The sequence below is a fragment of the Callorhinus ursinus genome, unplaced genomic scaffold, assembly GCF_003265705.2.
Source record: "Callorhinus ursinus isolate GAN/ISIS: 27379988/994484 unplaced genomic scaffold, GSC_fseal_2.0 scaffold134, whole genome shotgun sequence".
NCBI classification, from domain to species: domain Eukaryota; kingdom Metazoa; phylum Chordata; class Mammalia; order Carnivora; family Otariidae; genus Callorhinus; species Callorhinus ursinus.
Window position 1 is genome coordinate 327,495 of NW_027397196.1, and position 17,223 is coordinate 344,717.

At 57.8% G+C, this 17,223-nt stretch overlaps 1 protein-coding gene across 2 annotated transcripts; it reads right to left on the bottom strand.

Annotated features, from left to right (window-relative positions):
- Window positions 1–1,865: 1,865 nt before the first annotated feature.
- ERF (ETS2 repressor factor) lies at window positions 1,866–12,927 on the bottom strand. Of its 2 annotated transcripts, none has more exons than XM_025849962.2 (4): window positions 12,768–12,927; window positions 4,589–4,823; window positions 4,091–4,206; window positions 1,866–3,982 (listed from the first exon to the last, which is right to left on the bottom strand). In XM_025849962.2, the coding sequence occupies exons 2-4, from the start codon at window positions 4,618–4,620 to the stop codon at window positions 2,697–2,699; spliced, it is 1,434 nt and encodes a 477-aa protein (XP_025705747.1). In that variant the 5' UTR covers window positions 4,621–4,823; window positions 12,768–12,927; the 3' UTR covers window positions 1,866–2,696. The 2 variants fall into 2 exon arrangements, with proteins under 2 accessions (XP_025705747.1, XP_025705746.1); XM_025849961.2 differs by lacking the exon at window positions 12,768–12,927 and adding an exon at window positions 9,233–9,399 and having other exon boundaries at window positions 1,867–3,982.
- Between the last annotated feature and the right edge of the window lie 4,296 nt (window positions 12,928–17,223).

The following is a 17,223-nucleotide window of genomic DNA, read 5'->3' on the forward strand; positions in this document are numbered from 1 at the left end:
GGTCCAGTGGAGAAGTGACTGGGGATTTGGAGCGTTTTTAAAAGGTCTGTGGGATACCAAGAAACTACTGCTGATTGAGGGGATCTCTGAGGGACCCGAAGGGGTGAGCGATGTTTAAGAAGCATCAGGGAGGAGCTTCGGAGGCCTGGGGGGGCTGGGGGAGGGGAGTGCTGGGGGTTATAGGCATGAAGAGAGTCTCTGAAAGGATGAATTAATTGGTGAAGCGTTGTGAACTCTATAAAGGGCTTTCTGTTTGGAATCCGAGATCCTGGGATGTAGAAGGGAGCAAGGGTGTGGTCTTGCAGAAACTGAATAGGCTTAGGTGAGTCATTAAAGATTAGAGGAGCCGCTGGAGTTTTCAAGACGGGGGAGATGCCACCTGTGACATCCCACTGGGTCAAAATTGGGGGCAACAAGTCTGGCTGGGCTGTGGTCTGACCTGGAGAGCAGTTCTGGAGCTGAGCACTTTTTAATCCGCATTAGACCTGGTTAGAGGTGCTCTGAAGGCACTGGAATCGGGCTGAGACTCCTAGTCTGGGTCCTCCCTCCTCCCCCCAGTGATAACATCCCCCTTTCTCCATCACACCACCAACCACCAACTCCGTTGCATCTATGTTGCCAGGAGACATGCCTCATCCCAACTTCCAGAAATAGCCCAGTGGCCCCCACCCCAGGGAGTGACTTACATCACCCAGGAGAGGGAGCAGTTGCCCGCAGCCTGCCAAGGGAGCCTCGGTTTCCTGCCAGTACCCCAGCCCTGGATCCTCTCTTCACTGCCAATCGACATCATCTGGGACCACCCACCCTGGGCTGGCAGGAAATGAGGGTGAAGCCTGAGTAGATAGGAGCTGCCAGTTTCTTCCCCCTCAGACTTGTGCAGGGTGGAGTTTCTCCGTGAAGCCAGTCCAACAGGCCTGAGTCCTCAATTCCCACTCCATTTCTTCACTGTGTGGCCTTAGGGAAACTCCTTCCTCTCTCTGGGCCTCTGGCACCTCACCTGCTCTGAAGGGGTTGGGCTGTCCCTAAGGACCCTTTCGGCTTGAATTCCTCCTGATTCTTTCATCCCTGAAATCAAGCTCTCCAACCTGCGCTGCTAGCTTTAGGAGCTCACCTTTCAGAGCCTATGATCTGGAGACCTTTGTCTAGATCCAACCATACTGGCCTTAGGAGGAACATGGGCTTTAGAAACAGACCTCATTTCGAGTCCTGCCTGGGCATAGGGCCTTGGACAAGTCACTTAACGGAGCCACTTGCCCCCACCTTGCTGGATGTGGGAGATAAGACGCTGCAGCTAACTAGGTGTCAGGCACTGGGCACACAGCAAGTCAATCAGTAGCAACTAGGATTAAACCTGTCCCTTCTCAATTTGCTGGCGGACGACGTTCGACAGAAAGACGACTAAGGAACGGTGGAAGCTCTACATTTCAAGAGACCCTGCAGGCCTGTTGGCCAAAAGTCCCACTCCAAGCCACAGGGACACAGACAGGAATACACAGCAGCAGAAAGGAAAGGCAGTTCAGGTGATCAGAAGAGCAAGGGCAATAGTGTGGTTTCAAGGACCAGGGGATCCCCACAGAATACGGGAGTGGTCAGAGGGCCAGAGGATGCCTGAGACCTTTATCATCAGGCCCTGGGGGTTATGTGCCTCTGGGGTCAGATCATTTCCCAGGCCTGGATTGGACCATTCAGATGGGGTTAGACCCTCTGGCCATAGATCCCCTGGAGGGCCAGTCTAGACTCCTGTCTCTGAATCAAAGGCTGAGACCTCGTGGTGATTGTACCCAGCACCCAGGACAGATCACCTCATCCAAAGGTCCAAAGTTTTATTGTTTTGAATACATTCTCCAGCAGCCCCCCAACTTCCCTCCCCCCCACCCTCCATCCCCAATACAGAATAAGGCTTGACCACAGACCCCCACCCCAGGGGCCCCAGCTAGGAGGCAGAGGGGGCTTCCAGTTTGGTTTCAGGGCACCCCCTTCTCACCCCCCCCACCCGCCTGCCTGTGGGCTAGTCCTAGGAGCAGCTGGGGGTGAAGGGGTTGGACCAGTGCTGGGGTAGGGGGTGGGAGAGGAATAGCAGGCACTTGTAGAGATTTGTGGCCTATGGGCGGCACCCCTCCCCCTCCTCTACCCCCCACCCCCCAACATGGAATTTTTGGTTCATCATAAAATGTCCCTCCCTCCCCTGCTGCAACCCTGTGGGGTATGAGAAACCCAGGCACTCAGGGCCCCTGGAGGGGCAGGGAAGGCAGGATCGGGGCTGAGGATGGCCGGGAGTGGAGAGGGACAGGGACAGGGACAGGAGGCAGAAAACAGGGAGGGAGACAAGGCTTTTACTTCCTAAGCGATTGTAATAAAAAACGTTCCTGGGCATCGAGGCCAGGGCCTCAGTTCAAATATAAATTCCCCAGAATGGAGGTGGCCCCCTCAACTCCCCCCCCCAACCCCCCACCACCACTTTGCCTGGAGCTTAGAAACCCACAGATAGGGGAAAGCCCCCAGCCCTGGGCACCCACCCACCCTCACCATTAAAAAAAAGAAAATTAAAAGTTTTATACAAAACGTGGGGGCAGGAAAGGGGAGGAGGCAGGGAAGACACCAGAGCTGTCCTCACCTCCAGGGCTTGGGGGGGGGGGGGTTAAGGCAGCAAAAGAAGCATGGGAGGTGGGGGGACCCGGGCCCCCTGCCCACAGCCCTCAGGAATCTCGATGCTCCAGAGAGAGCTGGGCTGTAGCATGCTGGAGGTCAGAGCTCACTCGCCTCGGGGTGAGGGGTCCCCCGGCCTCCCCGGGCCCCTCCCCACGCACCTTCTTGTCCTCACCCTCATCCTCCAGGCCCCCAGTGGGGCCCCCACCCCCCTCCAGGCGACAGTCTTCGCTCCAGCGCCGCTTAAAGCGCAGCTTGAGGGGCATGCACTGTGCTGCCCCGGGTGCCTCGCCAGGCTCGGGCTTGGGGGGTGCAGGTGGGGCACGAGGGGTCTTGAACACCTCCCCATCTTCCTCATCTTCGTCACTGATGTCAGTCACCTCCACTTCCTCCGACTCGCCTTCCGAGATGGGCTCCACCTTGATCTGCGGCGGCGGCGGGGCCAGCGCCCCCGCCCCGGCACCCTCGGCCAGCCCGCCCGCGCTGCCGCCACCGCCGCCGCCGCTCTTGTCAGCACCCACCGGAGCCTTCTCCCCGGCCGCCCGCTGCCGCCGTCCCAGCGGGGGCGGCTGGAGCTTAAACTTGAATGGGGAGGAGGAGGAGGAAGAGGAGGACGAGGCTGAGGAGGGGACCGGTGGGGTCTCGGGCGCCATGGGCGGCAGCGGGCACTTGTCAGGGCGCTGGGGCTGGGGCACCACCAGCCCAGGGTAGTGCAGGAAGGCGCGGGGACTGAGGTGGTAGTTGTAGACGCTTTGGGTGTGGGCCTGCAGGTACCGTTTCATGTCCTCAGGGCTGAAGGAGAAGTGGGAGCCTCCCCCTGAGCCGCTGGGGCCCCCGCCACCACTGGGGTACATAGGGCTCAGCGTGGGTGAGGGAGTGTAGGCCAGGTGAGTGGGTGTCATGGGCAGAGCCGGTGAGAGCTGAGGGGGAAGCAGGGAGCCAGGCCCAGCCAGAGGCGACACAGGGAAGGGACTCAGGGGCTCGGGGCCACCCCGGGGCCGGGGGTAGACGCGGAAGACGCCAGGGTCATGGGGCAGGCGTGCCAGCGGGGGCCCGCGGAAGGCCCCCAGCTCCGGAGGGCCTGGCGGCCGGGCCCGGGGGTCCTCTCCCAGCGGCTCTTCCAGCTCTGACGTGCCATCGCTACAGTCACTGACGGAGCCCCGGCCCAGGCGCCGGGCCACCACAGCCGAGAAGAGGGAAGACGAGGAGGAAGAGCAGGCCGGTGGTGAGCGGGGGTCCTCGGTGGGGGACAGCACCTCGGAGGGCGTTGAGGGAGGGAAGCGGAAGTGGCTGCCACCCGACGGCACTGGCGGGGCACTCTGGGGCACTGCCCCCCCTGCGGGAGAGGGGAGACGTCGTTGTCAAGGCCCGTGGCCCAGCCTGGACCCAGAGGCACATCCCCTTCTCCCTCTGAGGCCCAGCACACCCGCCCTAGTTAACTCACCAGCCAACCCCACATCGATGAAAGGGTAGTTAACCAGCACCAGTTTGTTGAAGTTGAACTTGTAGGTGAACCGTTTCCCCTTGGTCTTGTGCAGAATGCGTTTGTTGTAATAATAGCTGTGGGCACAGAAACACATCGGATGACTGGTCACACCGGACCCCAGTCTAGACCTCATTCCTTGACCCGGGTCAGGTGCTGCTCACAGAGAGGGACCAAGAAACCTGGGCCACGCAAGAGAAACCAAGGACCCGGAGGAACGGACCTAGCTCTCCCCTCAGGTCTGGGACCAGACCAGAGGCCACACCCAGGACTGCAGTCTCTCCTCAGGACACCTCTATGGGACAGAGGTGCTCAGAGGAGGCTTAGGACTTGCCCATCCATGGTCACACAGCTATGATTTGGCAGAGGATCAAACCCAGAGCCTCTTCCCATGGGTTACAGGCTCCCCAACCAGTGAGGGCTACCCGCAGCTGCCCAGGGGCTTCGGCCCCTCCTCACCGCAGGGCCCGGCTCAGCTTGTCATAATTCATCTGAGGCTTGCACTTGCGGACGCCCCAGAGCCGAGCCACTTCATCGGGGTCCTTGATGACGAATTCCCCGTAGTCGCCCTGCCAGGCGATGACCCCCTGGTACTCCTCCTTCCGCAGCAGCTCCAGGATAAAGTGCCACAGCTGGATCTGCCTCGAGCCAGGGGACGACTCCGGCTTGTAGGCCCAATCCGGGAAGGCAAACCCTGGGGACAGGAGGCAGGGGAGTGGCCCCGGGTCAGGACGCCAAGTCCAACGCTCCGGGTCCCCTCCCAGGGTCCACCCTCCTACCCCGCCCTCCACATGGGGAAATCCGTCTCCCCTCCGCCAAGTCAGGACCTGAAGTTAGAGGGAGACAGTGTGTGTCTGTGTGTGAGGGGGCTAGACAGGAGCTGGGGGGGAAGGGAAGCTGGAGCCTGCTCCAGCGACACCGGGAGAAACAGGAAACCGTCGGCGGCGGGTCCCGGGGCCAGTGCCAGGGGGCCAGGCACCAAGCCAGGCCGGCGGGCAGGCCTGCCAGTGGGGGAGGGGCAGGAAGGGGCACACGTGGCCAGCCGGGTTGGGGTGCACCCCCCCAACCCCCCCAACTCCCATTCAGGGCCAGTTATACCCCTCCCCCAACTCACCCCACAGCTCCAGTCCCCTCCTGGGAACATAACACTGTCTCCCTCCCAAAACCTACCAGAGCCCTACTCCCACCCCAGGACCCAATGATTTTTTTTTTTTTTTTCTTAAAAGGACCAGGAGGGGTGGGGTGGTTGGTTGACGATGAGGTCAGCGCTTGCACACACAGAGGCTTCTGTCTTCCCTGGAGAGTGAAACCCAGACTGTCTGAGTACAGCCCCCCCCCCCCCACCAAGCCCTAGACCCTCTGTGCAGCACCGCCCTCCCCGGACCCAGGCACACGGACACAACCTGGCTGGAAGGCCCCAGCCCGGGCCTGGAGACTGAGCAGGCAAATGATGCAGCCTGTTCCCCCCTTCCGCCTTCTCATTCTTCGCTTCTTCCCTGCCCACCTGCCTACCCGCCCCCAGCATTAACCTTGGGTAGAGGTTGGTGGTGGGCTGGCTGGTCCCTGGAGGGGGTGGGCAGCCTGGGGAGGGGGGGCTGCGGTTGTCATTTCCCAAACCCCCGGGTAATCAGGGGCCATCAATAATTCAGCACTAGGCAGCCGGTAATGGAGGGGTGGGAGGAGGGAAGGGGAGGAAGAGGAGGAGGGGGAGGCAGGGCAGGGGCCCTGGTGCCACCAGAGGGAGAAGGCCAAGGTGGACAGCTAAGGATGGGCGGGGTCCCTAGTCCCAGTCAGGCTGCACGGTGAGCCTCTGGCCCCTGGCCCTGGCTCAAGCCCCAGCTCAAGCAGGTACCAACCAGGCCTGGGGCAATGCTAAGCCTCCCTCAAAGACTCCACCACAGTCTGAACTCCCAACAGGGGATCCTTCCCCTTGGGGACATGGGTTCAGCAGTTCTTACTGCCATAGGGACGACTCCTTCTAAATCCAGAGCTGACTCTCCCCTACAGTGACCCAGCTTCCTGAGCCCTGGCCTTGGATAGAATGGGATGGCCAGCATTCCCCACATAGTCCCTGCCCAATTCAGAAATCCCAGCCTCAAACCAGCCCCTTAGGGCTCCAAGGATATGACCTCCAGCTGGTCACAGACCCAGAGTCCCACACCAGCAGCCCCTGTTCCATTCAGAAGTGACAGCCCCCAACAATGCCTTTCATAGATCCCAGCATCCGTAGCCCCATCCCTCTCACAGGAATCCAGGTGTTCACCCCATTATCTTCACCCTGCTCGAGAATCCAGGTCCCAGGGTCTTCCTCAGAGCTCAGAGGCCCTTGGGAATCCAAGTTACCAAGTCACTAGCTCCATGTACCCTCTGAACCCTCCAAAAAGCTCCTACCCCCCACCGAGGGCACCAAGCTCTGTGCTTCTCCCACCTAAGCCCCAATCTGGCTCTCAGACCCAGGAGTGTGTGTGTTGGGGGGGGGGGGGAGGCGAAGCCCCTGAGACAGCAGTCTGGAGTTGGGGGGGTATACTGACTTCCATCCTCCCCCCCAAAATTAAAGCCACCCTTCCCAGCCCACCCGCCCCAGCCTCCTTGTCCCGGTAACCAGGCAACGTGTGTGCAGCGACAGTCCTGGGAGCGGGGGAGCAGGAGGCTAAAAATAAACTTTGCAGAAGAGAAGGAGTGAGAGAGACTACATGCAACACAAAGGGAACTCGAAAGGGAGGTGGGGGGCTCTGGAAAGGCCTCACGCTGCATTCCGGGGGCTGTCCCAGGCCACCTTGTTAACCCCCCCTCCCTGAGGGAGACCCCCTTCAGGGCTACGACCCTGGATCCCACTCCAGGCAGGGACCCTCGCCACTCCCAGGTCCACCCCAACCCCAGCTTTCCTCATCGGACATGGCATACATGAGGGCCTGTTCCTGGCTTTGGGGGGAGAAGAGCGGGGGTGACGTCAGGGTGTCTCAATGGGGCTCTGTTCCCCAGGCCTTGGAGCCAGGAGCCAGGCACGGGCAAGGGGAGCATGTGTGAGTGTGTTGTGTATGGGTCCACGTGCTTAAACAGGGAACCACCGGGCCTGCACCAAGAAAGCTTGGGGGAGCAGGACCTCTGGAGCATGGGGGGCCGGTGAAACAGGGAGCAGGCAGCTGACACAGAGAGGTCCTCAGGACATTTTGAGACAGGGTGGAGAGGCGGCAGCAGACAGACAGGAAGGGTTGGGATGGCAGGGTCCCAGAAGGCACACCTGGGTCCCAGAGGCGGGGTAGGGATTCTCCCAGACAGACTGGAAATGAGGGGGGGGGAGAACTCCTGGGCACCCCCCAAATTCACATGACTGGCCAAACTTTTTTTAAAGAGACTATGGGGGTCGGAAGGGAGGGGTGGTGGTAGAGGAAGAACACGCCGACCTCCTGGGGGGCCCTACCACCTCCCCCACTCCAGGCAGCCCTCGGTGGCGCCAGAGCCGGGAAGAAAACAGGAAGTGGGAAACAGCCGCGGCAGAGAGGAGAGGGGCCGGGATGGAGGATCAGATGGAGGGGCGTGCGGACGGACAGACGCACCGATGGGTCGATCGGGAAGCCATTCCAGGCCCCCGCCCCTTCCCCCAGCCGGAGAACCCACACACGGCTCGGCCCCAAGACAGGGTTAGGGGAGCGGCCCAGCCGGTCCCACCAGGCGAAGGCCCGTAGCAGGGAGGGAAGACGAGGCGGGGTTGTCTGGGCGCCTAGGCCCCCTCCCCGGGCGAGGGGAGGCTCCTGCTGTCCCCAAGGCCCAGGGGCCCTGGAGCCTGTGGGAGCCAGAGAGTATGTGGGACGCACGTGACTGACCCTACAGCACTCCGCACCCCTGCCCCACCCCCCTGCCCCCCTCCTCGGCCCCAATCCCCAGGCGCCGGAGCACGGCTCCGAGCCCTTTAAGAGCCGCCCCCACCCGCCGAGCGGAGGGGGGGCGGGGTGGGTGGGCCGGTCGGGGCACACACCCGCACACAGGAGCCCTAGCCGCGGCCGCCGCCGGGGGAAGGAAACAAGTTTGAACAGCGGCGCCCGGCCCCCTTCCCCCTCCCCCGTCCCCGCCCCGGGCCGGATTCCGACGGGGTAGACGGGCAGGGGGCGGCTGGGACCCCTCCCCCCAGCGCGCCCGGGCGCAAAGTCCAGCCCGCGCGAGCCCGGGGGCGGCGGGGGAGGGGTGGGGGGAAAGTCCGAGTGGGAGGGGGGTTAATCCCGCTGCCCCCCGCCCGCCGACGGAGGGGGGGAGGGGAACCTTGGCCCCTTAAGGAGGAGCAAGTTGGCGGGGAAGAGGGGGGGCGGAGAGAAAAGACGGCCGGTTGAAAGACAAGCGCTGGATGAGGAAGGGGGGGTGAAGGGGGAGCCTCCGCGTCCCCCCCCACCTTCCCCACCCTCCTCAACCCCGGGGCCCCGGCGGCGCGGGTGGAGGGTACCCTGGTCTCCCCGGAGCCACCTTAAAGCCGCGCGTTCTAAGGTCGGAAACAAAAAGTTCCTTTTTCGAACGTTCGGGCTGCGCTTTGGAACTTTGCGACTCGGCGCGGGCGGGGGAGCGAGGAGTCGGCGGAGACGGGCGGGGGAGGGGCGGCGCAGCCCGGACCCCGAGTCTTGGGCTCCCCAATCACGCCCTCCTCCTAGAAGCCATCCCGTATCCCCTTCTAAGCCGGTGCGGGGCACGCGCCGCCGTGAAGGTCATGGGCCGGACCACGCAGCGCGGAACCGGGAATAGCGGGCCCCGTGGACAGGCCCCCCCACACGCCCCACACACGTCCCGGCCCCCAGAGTGCAACGTGACAGAGCGGCGGGGAGGGACCCCGCCACCCCCGTGATCCCGGGAGTGGGGGAGAACCCAGCTTTCGGGGTCCAGCAGGGAGAGGACCAGGACTCGTAGCACCCACACCACTCCTCCCGGACCCAGAAATTGGGGGTCCCGTGCAGCACCCCTCGCTTGCGCCACGAGAAGCAACAGGTCTCGAGTGCTCGGGGGTCCCCCGGAACTGGGGATCACTCGGGCTACCCCGGAACCCCCCAGCCCCCCCAAAGTTTCTCCGCCTGGTTTCCCGGGGCAACAAGTCTCCCCCACACGTGCTGCCCCCGCCCCCACCTGTGTCCGCCGGGGTCTTCATGCTGGGGGGCCCGGGGCGAGGCGCCCCGACTCCGGGCCGCAGCTCCCGGCGCCCGCGCTGCCCCGTCCCGTCCCGCGCCCGTCGGGCCGCCCTCGGCGCTTCACCCGGCCTCGCCTCTCAGAGCCTCTCCCCTCCCCGCCGCCGCCTCCCGGGTTAATATCGCACTCCGGGGCCGGGACGCCCACGCCCCCCGGCCGGCGACGTCACCGCCGCGTCGCCATGGAGACACTGCGCCCGCCCCCTCCCCGCGCACTCACACACACACTCGCCGGCGCGCAGCCACTGAGGACCGGCCGGCTCCGGGCTTAAAGGGGCCGCGCGGCGGGGGAGGAAGGAAGGAGGGGGCGGGGGTGGGATGGGGTCCTGGGGGTCATGACCCTTTTCCGAGGCTCCAAGTCTGCAGATAACTTAAGTCCTTGGCACTCGCGACCTGCCGCCCCTCCTCCTCTCCTGCCCACTGCAGAATCCAGAGTTTCTTTTGGGAGCCTGTAAGAGGGCGGGGTGGGGGGGCATATGGAGGGGGGTCAGAAACTTTTGAAAGGCCTGGACCTTTCGGGAGGGGGCAGAATCTTCACTGCAAGGGGGCGGGGTCAAGACCTTGGGGGTTGATCAAGACCACAACATTTCCCACCCCGGCCTTACCCTACTGCCCCCCCCCCATAGCCCTTAGCCTGAATGGGGGCAGCTGTCCAGGGGTGGGGTGGAATGGGTGGGAGGCATTTCCCAGAATCGGAAATGGGGAGGCGGCTGTGCCCTCCGTTCCTCCGGGGATGGGGTCTTGGCCTTCCAGATATTCCCAGTCCCAGCTGCGGAGGAAGTGACCTGAGAGAATGCATTCGGTAGCATCCCCCCACTCCATCCCCAGGCTGCAGCTGTTCTAAGGACGCGGCTGGCGTCAGAGGTACCCCCACCTCCACCACCAGCGCAGGGGTTCCGGAGGTGGGGCCAGGATGCGAGGGGGCGACCAAAGTCTGAACAAATGTGCTCCCAAGGGGCACTGGGGGGTCGCCAGGAGAGAGGAAGGTAGGGCTTAAGGATGAAGGCCAGTGCGTAGGGCAGTGTTAAGTCTGTTCTCCGCAGCAGGGAGGGATGGAAGAAGGAGCCTGAGGCTTCAGGAAACAGGAAATCAGCGCTGATCAGATGGCTAGTTGGAGCCGGCAGCAGGGTAGAGAGGGCAAATAGAAGCAATATCCACAGACCGAGCGTGGAGACAGAGTTTCAGAGAAGACTCCGAGGTACCAAAGGAGGGGAATATTGCAGGGGTTGGGGGGTGATGCTCAGAGAAACTGAAACTGAGAAGATGGGCCGGGAGAAACAAGCCACAGGGAGGGAAAGCCAGCAGGGTCAGACTCTATCTTCTTAGGGCTCTAACCCACGGCGGGTTCCTAGATGCATTAGAACAGTCTCTCACCATCGCCTCAGAAGAAGTCTCTAGCCTCTTCCTCCGTGGAGACCAAAGCCTCCAGAGAAGCATCACCTCCCTGGGGAATTATGTAACCTTGCCTACGGACAGTGCAGCTCCCCCACGGATATTGTAACCCTCTGGGAGCACTGTGGTCCAGCAATAATAATCACCATCATTGTTATTATAACAGCTCCCGAATTCCTAGGGCTCACGATGTGCCAGGCACTGGGCCAAGCATTGTATGGGGCATCTTGTCATTTGATGCTCACAAAACCCCAAAGAGGGAAGTTACTATTGTTATCCCCATTTACAGATTAAGAAGGTGAGGCTCAGAGGGGAAATCAGTCTGCCAAAGTCCTACAGCCAGGAAGCGTTGGGAGTCAGGATTCAAACCCGACCTATCCCATTTGAAACCACCACCCTTCGCCACTATGCTTTACTAACACCTCTACTGTCCACCCCCCCAAGAAAAAGACAATGCAGAGTTTCAAAGATAATAGGTCTGTAACAACTTCAGTGATCCCACACTCCCACCGAGAAGAGAGACCTGTGTTGCAACCCTAACTTTGCTATTTCCTGTCTGTGACATAGAGCAAGGGAGTTTGCCTCTTTGAGCCTCAATTTCCTCATCTATAAAACGGGAATATTATTAGATCCTACATGACCTTTTTTTTTTTTTTAAGAAATTGGGGATGTGAAGTAAGTATGCAGTAAATACTGGTAATAATCAGTAGCAGAGGGCGCCTGGGTGGCTCAGTTGGTTAAGCGACTGCTTTCGGCTTGGGTCATGATCCTGGAGTCCCGGGATCGAGTCCCGCATCGGGCTCCCTGCTTGGCGGGGAGTCTGCTTCTCCCTCTGACCCTCTTCCCTCTCGTACTCTCTATCTCTCATTCTCTCTCTCTCAAATAAATAAATAAAATCTTTAAAAAAATTAGTAGCAGAATGAACCATATACCCCATGGATAATGTAAGCACAACTCACCGTATAGAGACTCCCAACTGTACACAATAAACAGGGTAGGGACAGTGTGAAATGGCTTCATCCCACCCTGACCCAGTCAGATAATTCAATCCTATTGTTTCTATGAAGTACAATCATGGATGGTGGGCATGCCTGGTGGTAGAGTCTGAGCCATCACAGAGAATGGGCATCCCTGGTGAAAATGTCCCTTGGGTTGTGTGACCTCTGGTGGTTTGTGAAAACCTATCCACAGATAGTGTAACCAACTGAGCGATTGATGATGCGACGCTACCACAGAAATGTGGACCCTTTTGGATAGTTCACTTGCCTCGTGAGCGCTGAGAGCAATCCTCAGGGAAGGTGGACCCATCACCACTGGTCATTCCTTAAAGATATGCCATCCAACCAAGGCCATATCAATTCCAATGAACAAAGGGACACTCCACTCCCTGCTCCCGTTCACTGTGAAAAATCTCCACAGATCCCCCCTGGGGCTTGTGAAAAGTGCAGTCTCTCACGAAGACCTAAGACATGCCTACAGTAAACAGTGTCACGCTCCGGGGAGAAAAGAACTCTTTCTAGACAGTGAAGGCACCCTTGCTCCCATGGACCTAGCACTTCTTGTTCCAGTTTACCATCCTGACACAGATAACACTTATCCTGTTGCTGTCAGGCTAAGGCATGGACAGAACCTGTCCCCAGAGAAGTCCCAACACTCCACAGACCTCACTCCTGGAAAGGAAACTGTACGGATGATGAAAATCATAGTTGCAACCTACCTATCACCTATAATAAGCAACACTGAGCCATCACTACTGCGTAGTGATGTATTGTAGTTCCCTTCGAAATAACATGAATCACCCTATATAGAGAGTGTAGCCACCTAAATAGAGTGACTGCCCCCAAACAAAAATGTAACCCCATTAGAGAGTACCACCCCTCTTCAGCTCCCTGACTTGAACTGCCAAAGGGCTCCCGGGCTCAGACCTGGGTCCTCCTCTCTCCTCCATCTATTGCTCATTCCCTTGGTGATCTCCACCAGCGCCATGTTTTCACATGCCATCTCCATGCTGATTCCACCCAAATTTCTCTTTCCAGCATAGGACTCACCCCTGGTCTCCAACCTCACACATCAGGCTGACTCACCGGTGTCTCCATTGGGATTTCTCAAGCTTGCCAAGTCAAAACGGTTTTCCTCAGCTCCCCCAAACTGTCCCCACCTCAGTCTTCCCCATTTTGGGCGCCTGCAGCGCCATCTTGCAAGTTGCTCAGGCTGAATTCCCTGGAGTCCTCCTTGACTTTCCCTCACCCGTCATCTGATCAGAAAGGAACTCCCATGTGCTCTACTTTTCAGCTGCTTCAGAATCAAGTTCCTCTTCACCACCACCACCACACCCCTGGTCTGGGGACTCCTCACTCTCTCCTGGCTGCCACCAGCCCCTATGGTTTGAGCCCCACCCATAGCCAAAGGGGTTCTAGTAAATCACATGATGTCCCTGTGCTGCCCCAAATCCTCTGTTCCCTGGGAGTAAAAGCCAACTCCCTGTAGTGACCAGCAGGGCCCTTCCTCCCTGATTTCACTTCCCACCTTTCCCCTCCATTTCTGTGCCAGCTTCACTCCAGCCTCTTTGCAATTCCTTGAACAGGCCAGGCAGATGCCTGCCTCAGGGATTTTGCCAGGGCTGTTCCATTTGCTCAGAAGGCTCCCCCTCACCCCAGAAGTATCCATAGCTCTGCCCTTCATCCCCTTCAGGTTTTTACTCAGAAACCACCTTCCCAATACCTGACCACTCTGTTTTAAATTGGAGCCCCCTTCCTTGACCCCTCTGTCCTTTCTATGCACTGTTTTTCTCCATAGCACTTTTTCTCAAGTGATATATATTACTGTAATGTATTAGCTAGTCATCTGAATCCCTCCTCCATCCCTGCTTTATCACCGGAGCCTACACCGGGGTGGGTCATAGAACAGTCTGGTAATATATACCTGCTGAAATGAACTGAGTCCCTGTGCAGCTGGTATAACCCCACAATCAGAACCCATCAGACAGACAGAACAATGTCCATAACTGATAGAAACTCCCATTTGCAATGTGGCTCTCATATGGACAGTGGAAACCCCAAATAGTGCAATGCTCAAAAACAGCGTGAACCCCAGTAGAGGCAGCACGACCCTCATAAACCTCATACAGACAGGGTAACCCTCATAAATGATAGGAGCCCCATTCAAACAGCCCAGCCTTCATAAACTTTGTGAGCCTCGTATAAAAGGGCAACCCACATAAATGGTGTAAACCTCATATTGCCAGTGTAACTCTCATAAACAGCGTGAGCCCCATATACATGGTGAGGCAGCAAATAAACAGTGTGGGTCCCCCTACAAATAGCGTATAGTCTCATTAGTGTGCCCCACCATAGAGGCAGCGTGGCTTGTTGAACATGTGAATTCCTCTATCGACAGGGTCAACTTGTACAACCTGGGTAAACCCATATGCACAGTGAAGACAAGCATATAAATAGGGTCGTTTCTATAACCAGTGTGGCTTTTCATGTGAACAGTGTAGCCCCATAGTCACATGGCCTCATGCAGTGTAACCCATGGGCACTGTGCCCTCACGTGGACAGTGCCGCCTGCCTCAGTGGACCACTCAGTGAACAGTGTAGATTTCACAAGGATTGCAGTAGGGGTGCCTGGGTGGCTCAGCTGGTTAAGCGTCTGACTTCAGCTGAGGTCATGATCTCAGGGTCCTGGGATCGAGCCCCATATCAGGGTCCTGGGATTCAGCCCCACATCGGGGTCCACGTGGGGGGTGTCTGTGCTCAGCGGGGAGTCTGCCTCTCCCTCTCCCTCTGCCCCTCCCCCTGCTTGTGCAGGCACCCATGCATTCTCTCTCTCTCTCTCTCAAATAAATAAAATCTTTTAAAAAATCCAATGGCTGCAATAAACCTCAATGTCACTATGTCAGTTTTAAGTCATTGATAATGTAGCCCTTTTCCATAAACAGGGAGAAAACCCATGTTCCATTTAAGCCCCCTAGGCCTTTGTAACCTTCATAAAATTATATTATCCACCCCCCTCCCCAAAGTCCTAATTCTCCCATTAAAAGTTACCCAACTGTCCTTCAACACACACATGTATTAAGACAGTAGGAGTCCCTGAAGCGTGGAGTAACCTGTCACAGGACAAAGAGGTCCCAAATAAAGACAAAGAAATGGTGAATTCATGAATGGCAAGGATTTTCCAGGGCCCAACACAGGATAAGCCACATAAAAAGCGCCCGTCTGGGACGCCTGGGTAGCTCAGTGAGTTGAGCATCTGTCTTCGGCTCAGGTCATGATCCCAGGATCCTGGGACCAAGCCCCGCATCGCATCGGGCTCCCTGCTCGGCGGGGAGTCTGCTTCTCCCTCTCCCTCTGCTCCCTCCCCTGCTTGTGCTCTCTCTCTCTCTCCCTCTCTGTCAAATAAATAAATACAATCTTAAAAAAAAAAAGCACCCCTCCTATTTACTGAGCACTTACTATATGCAAGGCTCTGGATTCAACATCTGATTTCATTGTCACCTCAACTTTATCAGGTAGGTACTCCAATGATCCACATTTTTCAGAGGAGGAGAGTGAAAGTTAGGTTCCAGGCAACACAGTTAACTATGGTGACAGCTGGGACATCAAGTACTGGACCGTAATGCCTCCCGATAGACTGACAAATGCCCCAAAGATATGCGGAACCCTGAAAAACCTCCCCAAAACACTGCCGCCGCCACCAGCAGCACCACCAGCCTACAAACTGCGCACAAGGTGACCAGTAAGACTGAGACAGCATAAACTCTTCAGGCAGGGATAACCTCCTGAATACTAACGATCACACTGACAGCCAAGATTCTCTGCTGGAGACACTGTCTTAAATGCTTTGCACACATTAATTCATTACAACCCTATGCCGAGGTGGGTTGTTTTTTCTTTTTTTTCCCAATTATCCCTGTACAGATGTAGAAATGGAAGCACAGAGGGGTGAAATGACTCGCCCAAAGTCACACAGCTGGGGAAGAAGCCCACCTAGCTGGGTTTGACCCCAGCAGCCTGGCTAAGCCTGTACTACCCTGCTTCCTGCAACATCACCCCCCACCCCCGCCCGCCGCTTCGCGGGACAGTGTAATTGCAGTGAACTGTAGAACTAAGTTAACTACAGTTTATGTAATTCTCCCAGGGGCAGGGCACGGCTCACTGTGCGCACCTTTCCTTGATGACAGGGAAAATAGGCCTCAGACAGTATGAATTCCCATGGACAGGTCTCCTTCAGGCATGGTGTTAACTCCAATAAACAGTGAGGATTCCTCTGTGGACACTGGTTTTTGTGGGGTTTTTTGGTAGATTTTATTTATTTACGAGAGAGAAAAAGTGAGAGAGAGGAGCAGAGGGAGAGGGACAAGCAGGCTCCTCACAGAGCACGGAGCCAGATGTGGGGCTCGATGCCATGACCCTGAGATCGTGGCCTGAGTGGAAACCAAGGGACAATTAACCGACTGAGCCACCCAGGCGCCCCTCCTCTGTGAACACTGTAAACTCACCATAGCCAAGACGTTCCTGAATGGGACAGCAGAGGCCCCTCTCACTACAGCAGAAAATACTCCCTGGGCAGGGTGAGTTCCTTCATGGCCAGTACACACCTCCCCACCGACAGTCTGATTCTCCCGCACACCCGCTGTGAACTGACTGCGGACCGTGAAACACCATCCCCATCAATGGAAGTCTCCCTCTAACGCAATAGACTCTCCTATGGGCAATGAGAACTCCCACCCAGTATGTGGTTCCGGTGGACAGTATGATGTCTCAGATCCATGACAAAGTTAACAAGGACAGGGCACATCGCCACGTATGGGCAACCTTCTGCAGCTGCGGTGAACCCCTTTTGTGACAGTGTGAACCACTCTCCAAGGGTCTACCTACGTACGCAATGGGAACTCTCTGATGAGTATAAACTTCCCTCAGACCCAGCATCTGCCCAACGTACCCAGTCTAAACTGCCCTGTGAAAGTTCCCTCAGAGCCCACTCAATGTTTAAGTGTAAACTCTTCTAGAATGTCATTAAAACAGTATAAAGTAGGATGGTTATAAAATAGTACGTGCAAGTCATAATCTAATACTGTAAGTAATTGTGTAAGATTCCTTCCCAGTGGAACTTGCAGACAGTGAAATTTCCCCCTCTCTCAAAGCAAATCTCCCGTGGACCGTGGCCAGTGCATAACGCGTATCACCTTCAAACTCAGTGAACCCCACTGGACAACTGACATTTCTTCCCCGCCCCGCGGTGAACTGGCCATATGTCACAGGTCGTGGGAACGTTGCACAGCATATGCACCTGCAATAGGCTGGGTGTGTTTGCTCCACAACTGGTGTGAATCCTGTGTGCATACCGGGAACCCACCACAGGCAGCGGACGCCTCGGCTGAGGCCAGCGTTCACTGCTCCCCATTACCCTCAATCTAGGGCAAATCCAACGGGGAGAGTATGGAGGCACTGCAGACAGCTTCACACCTGGGGTAAACCCCGTGTCTGGGCTGCAGGAATCTACGACTGGCAGGGCATATCGCTCTCCTCCCTACCCTGT

Coding starts and splice junctions, on each gene's coding strand:
- ERF (XM_025849961.2), bottom strand. CDS start 9,254: ATGAAGACCCCGGCGGACACAG. Junction 4,207..4,588: donor AAGCTGAGCCGGGCCCTGCG/GTGAGGAGGGGC, acceptor CTGTGCCCACAG/CTATTATTACAACAAACGCA. Junction 3,983..4,090: donor CATCGATGTGGGGTTGGCTG/GTGAGTTAACTA, acceptor CCTCTCCCGCAG/GGGGGGCAGTGCCCCAGAGT.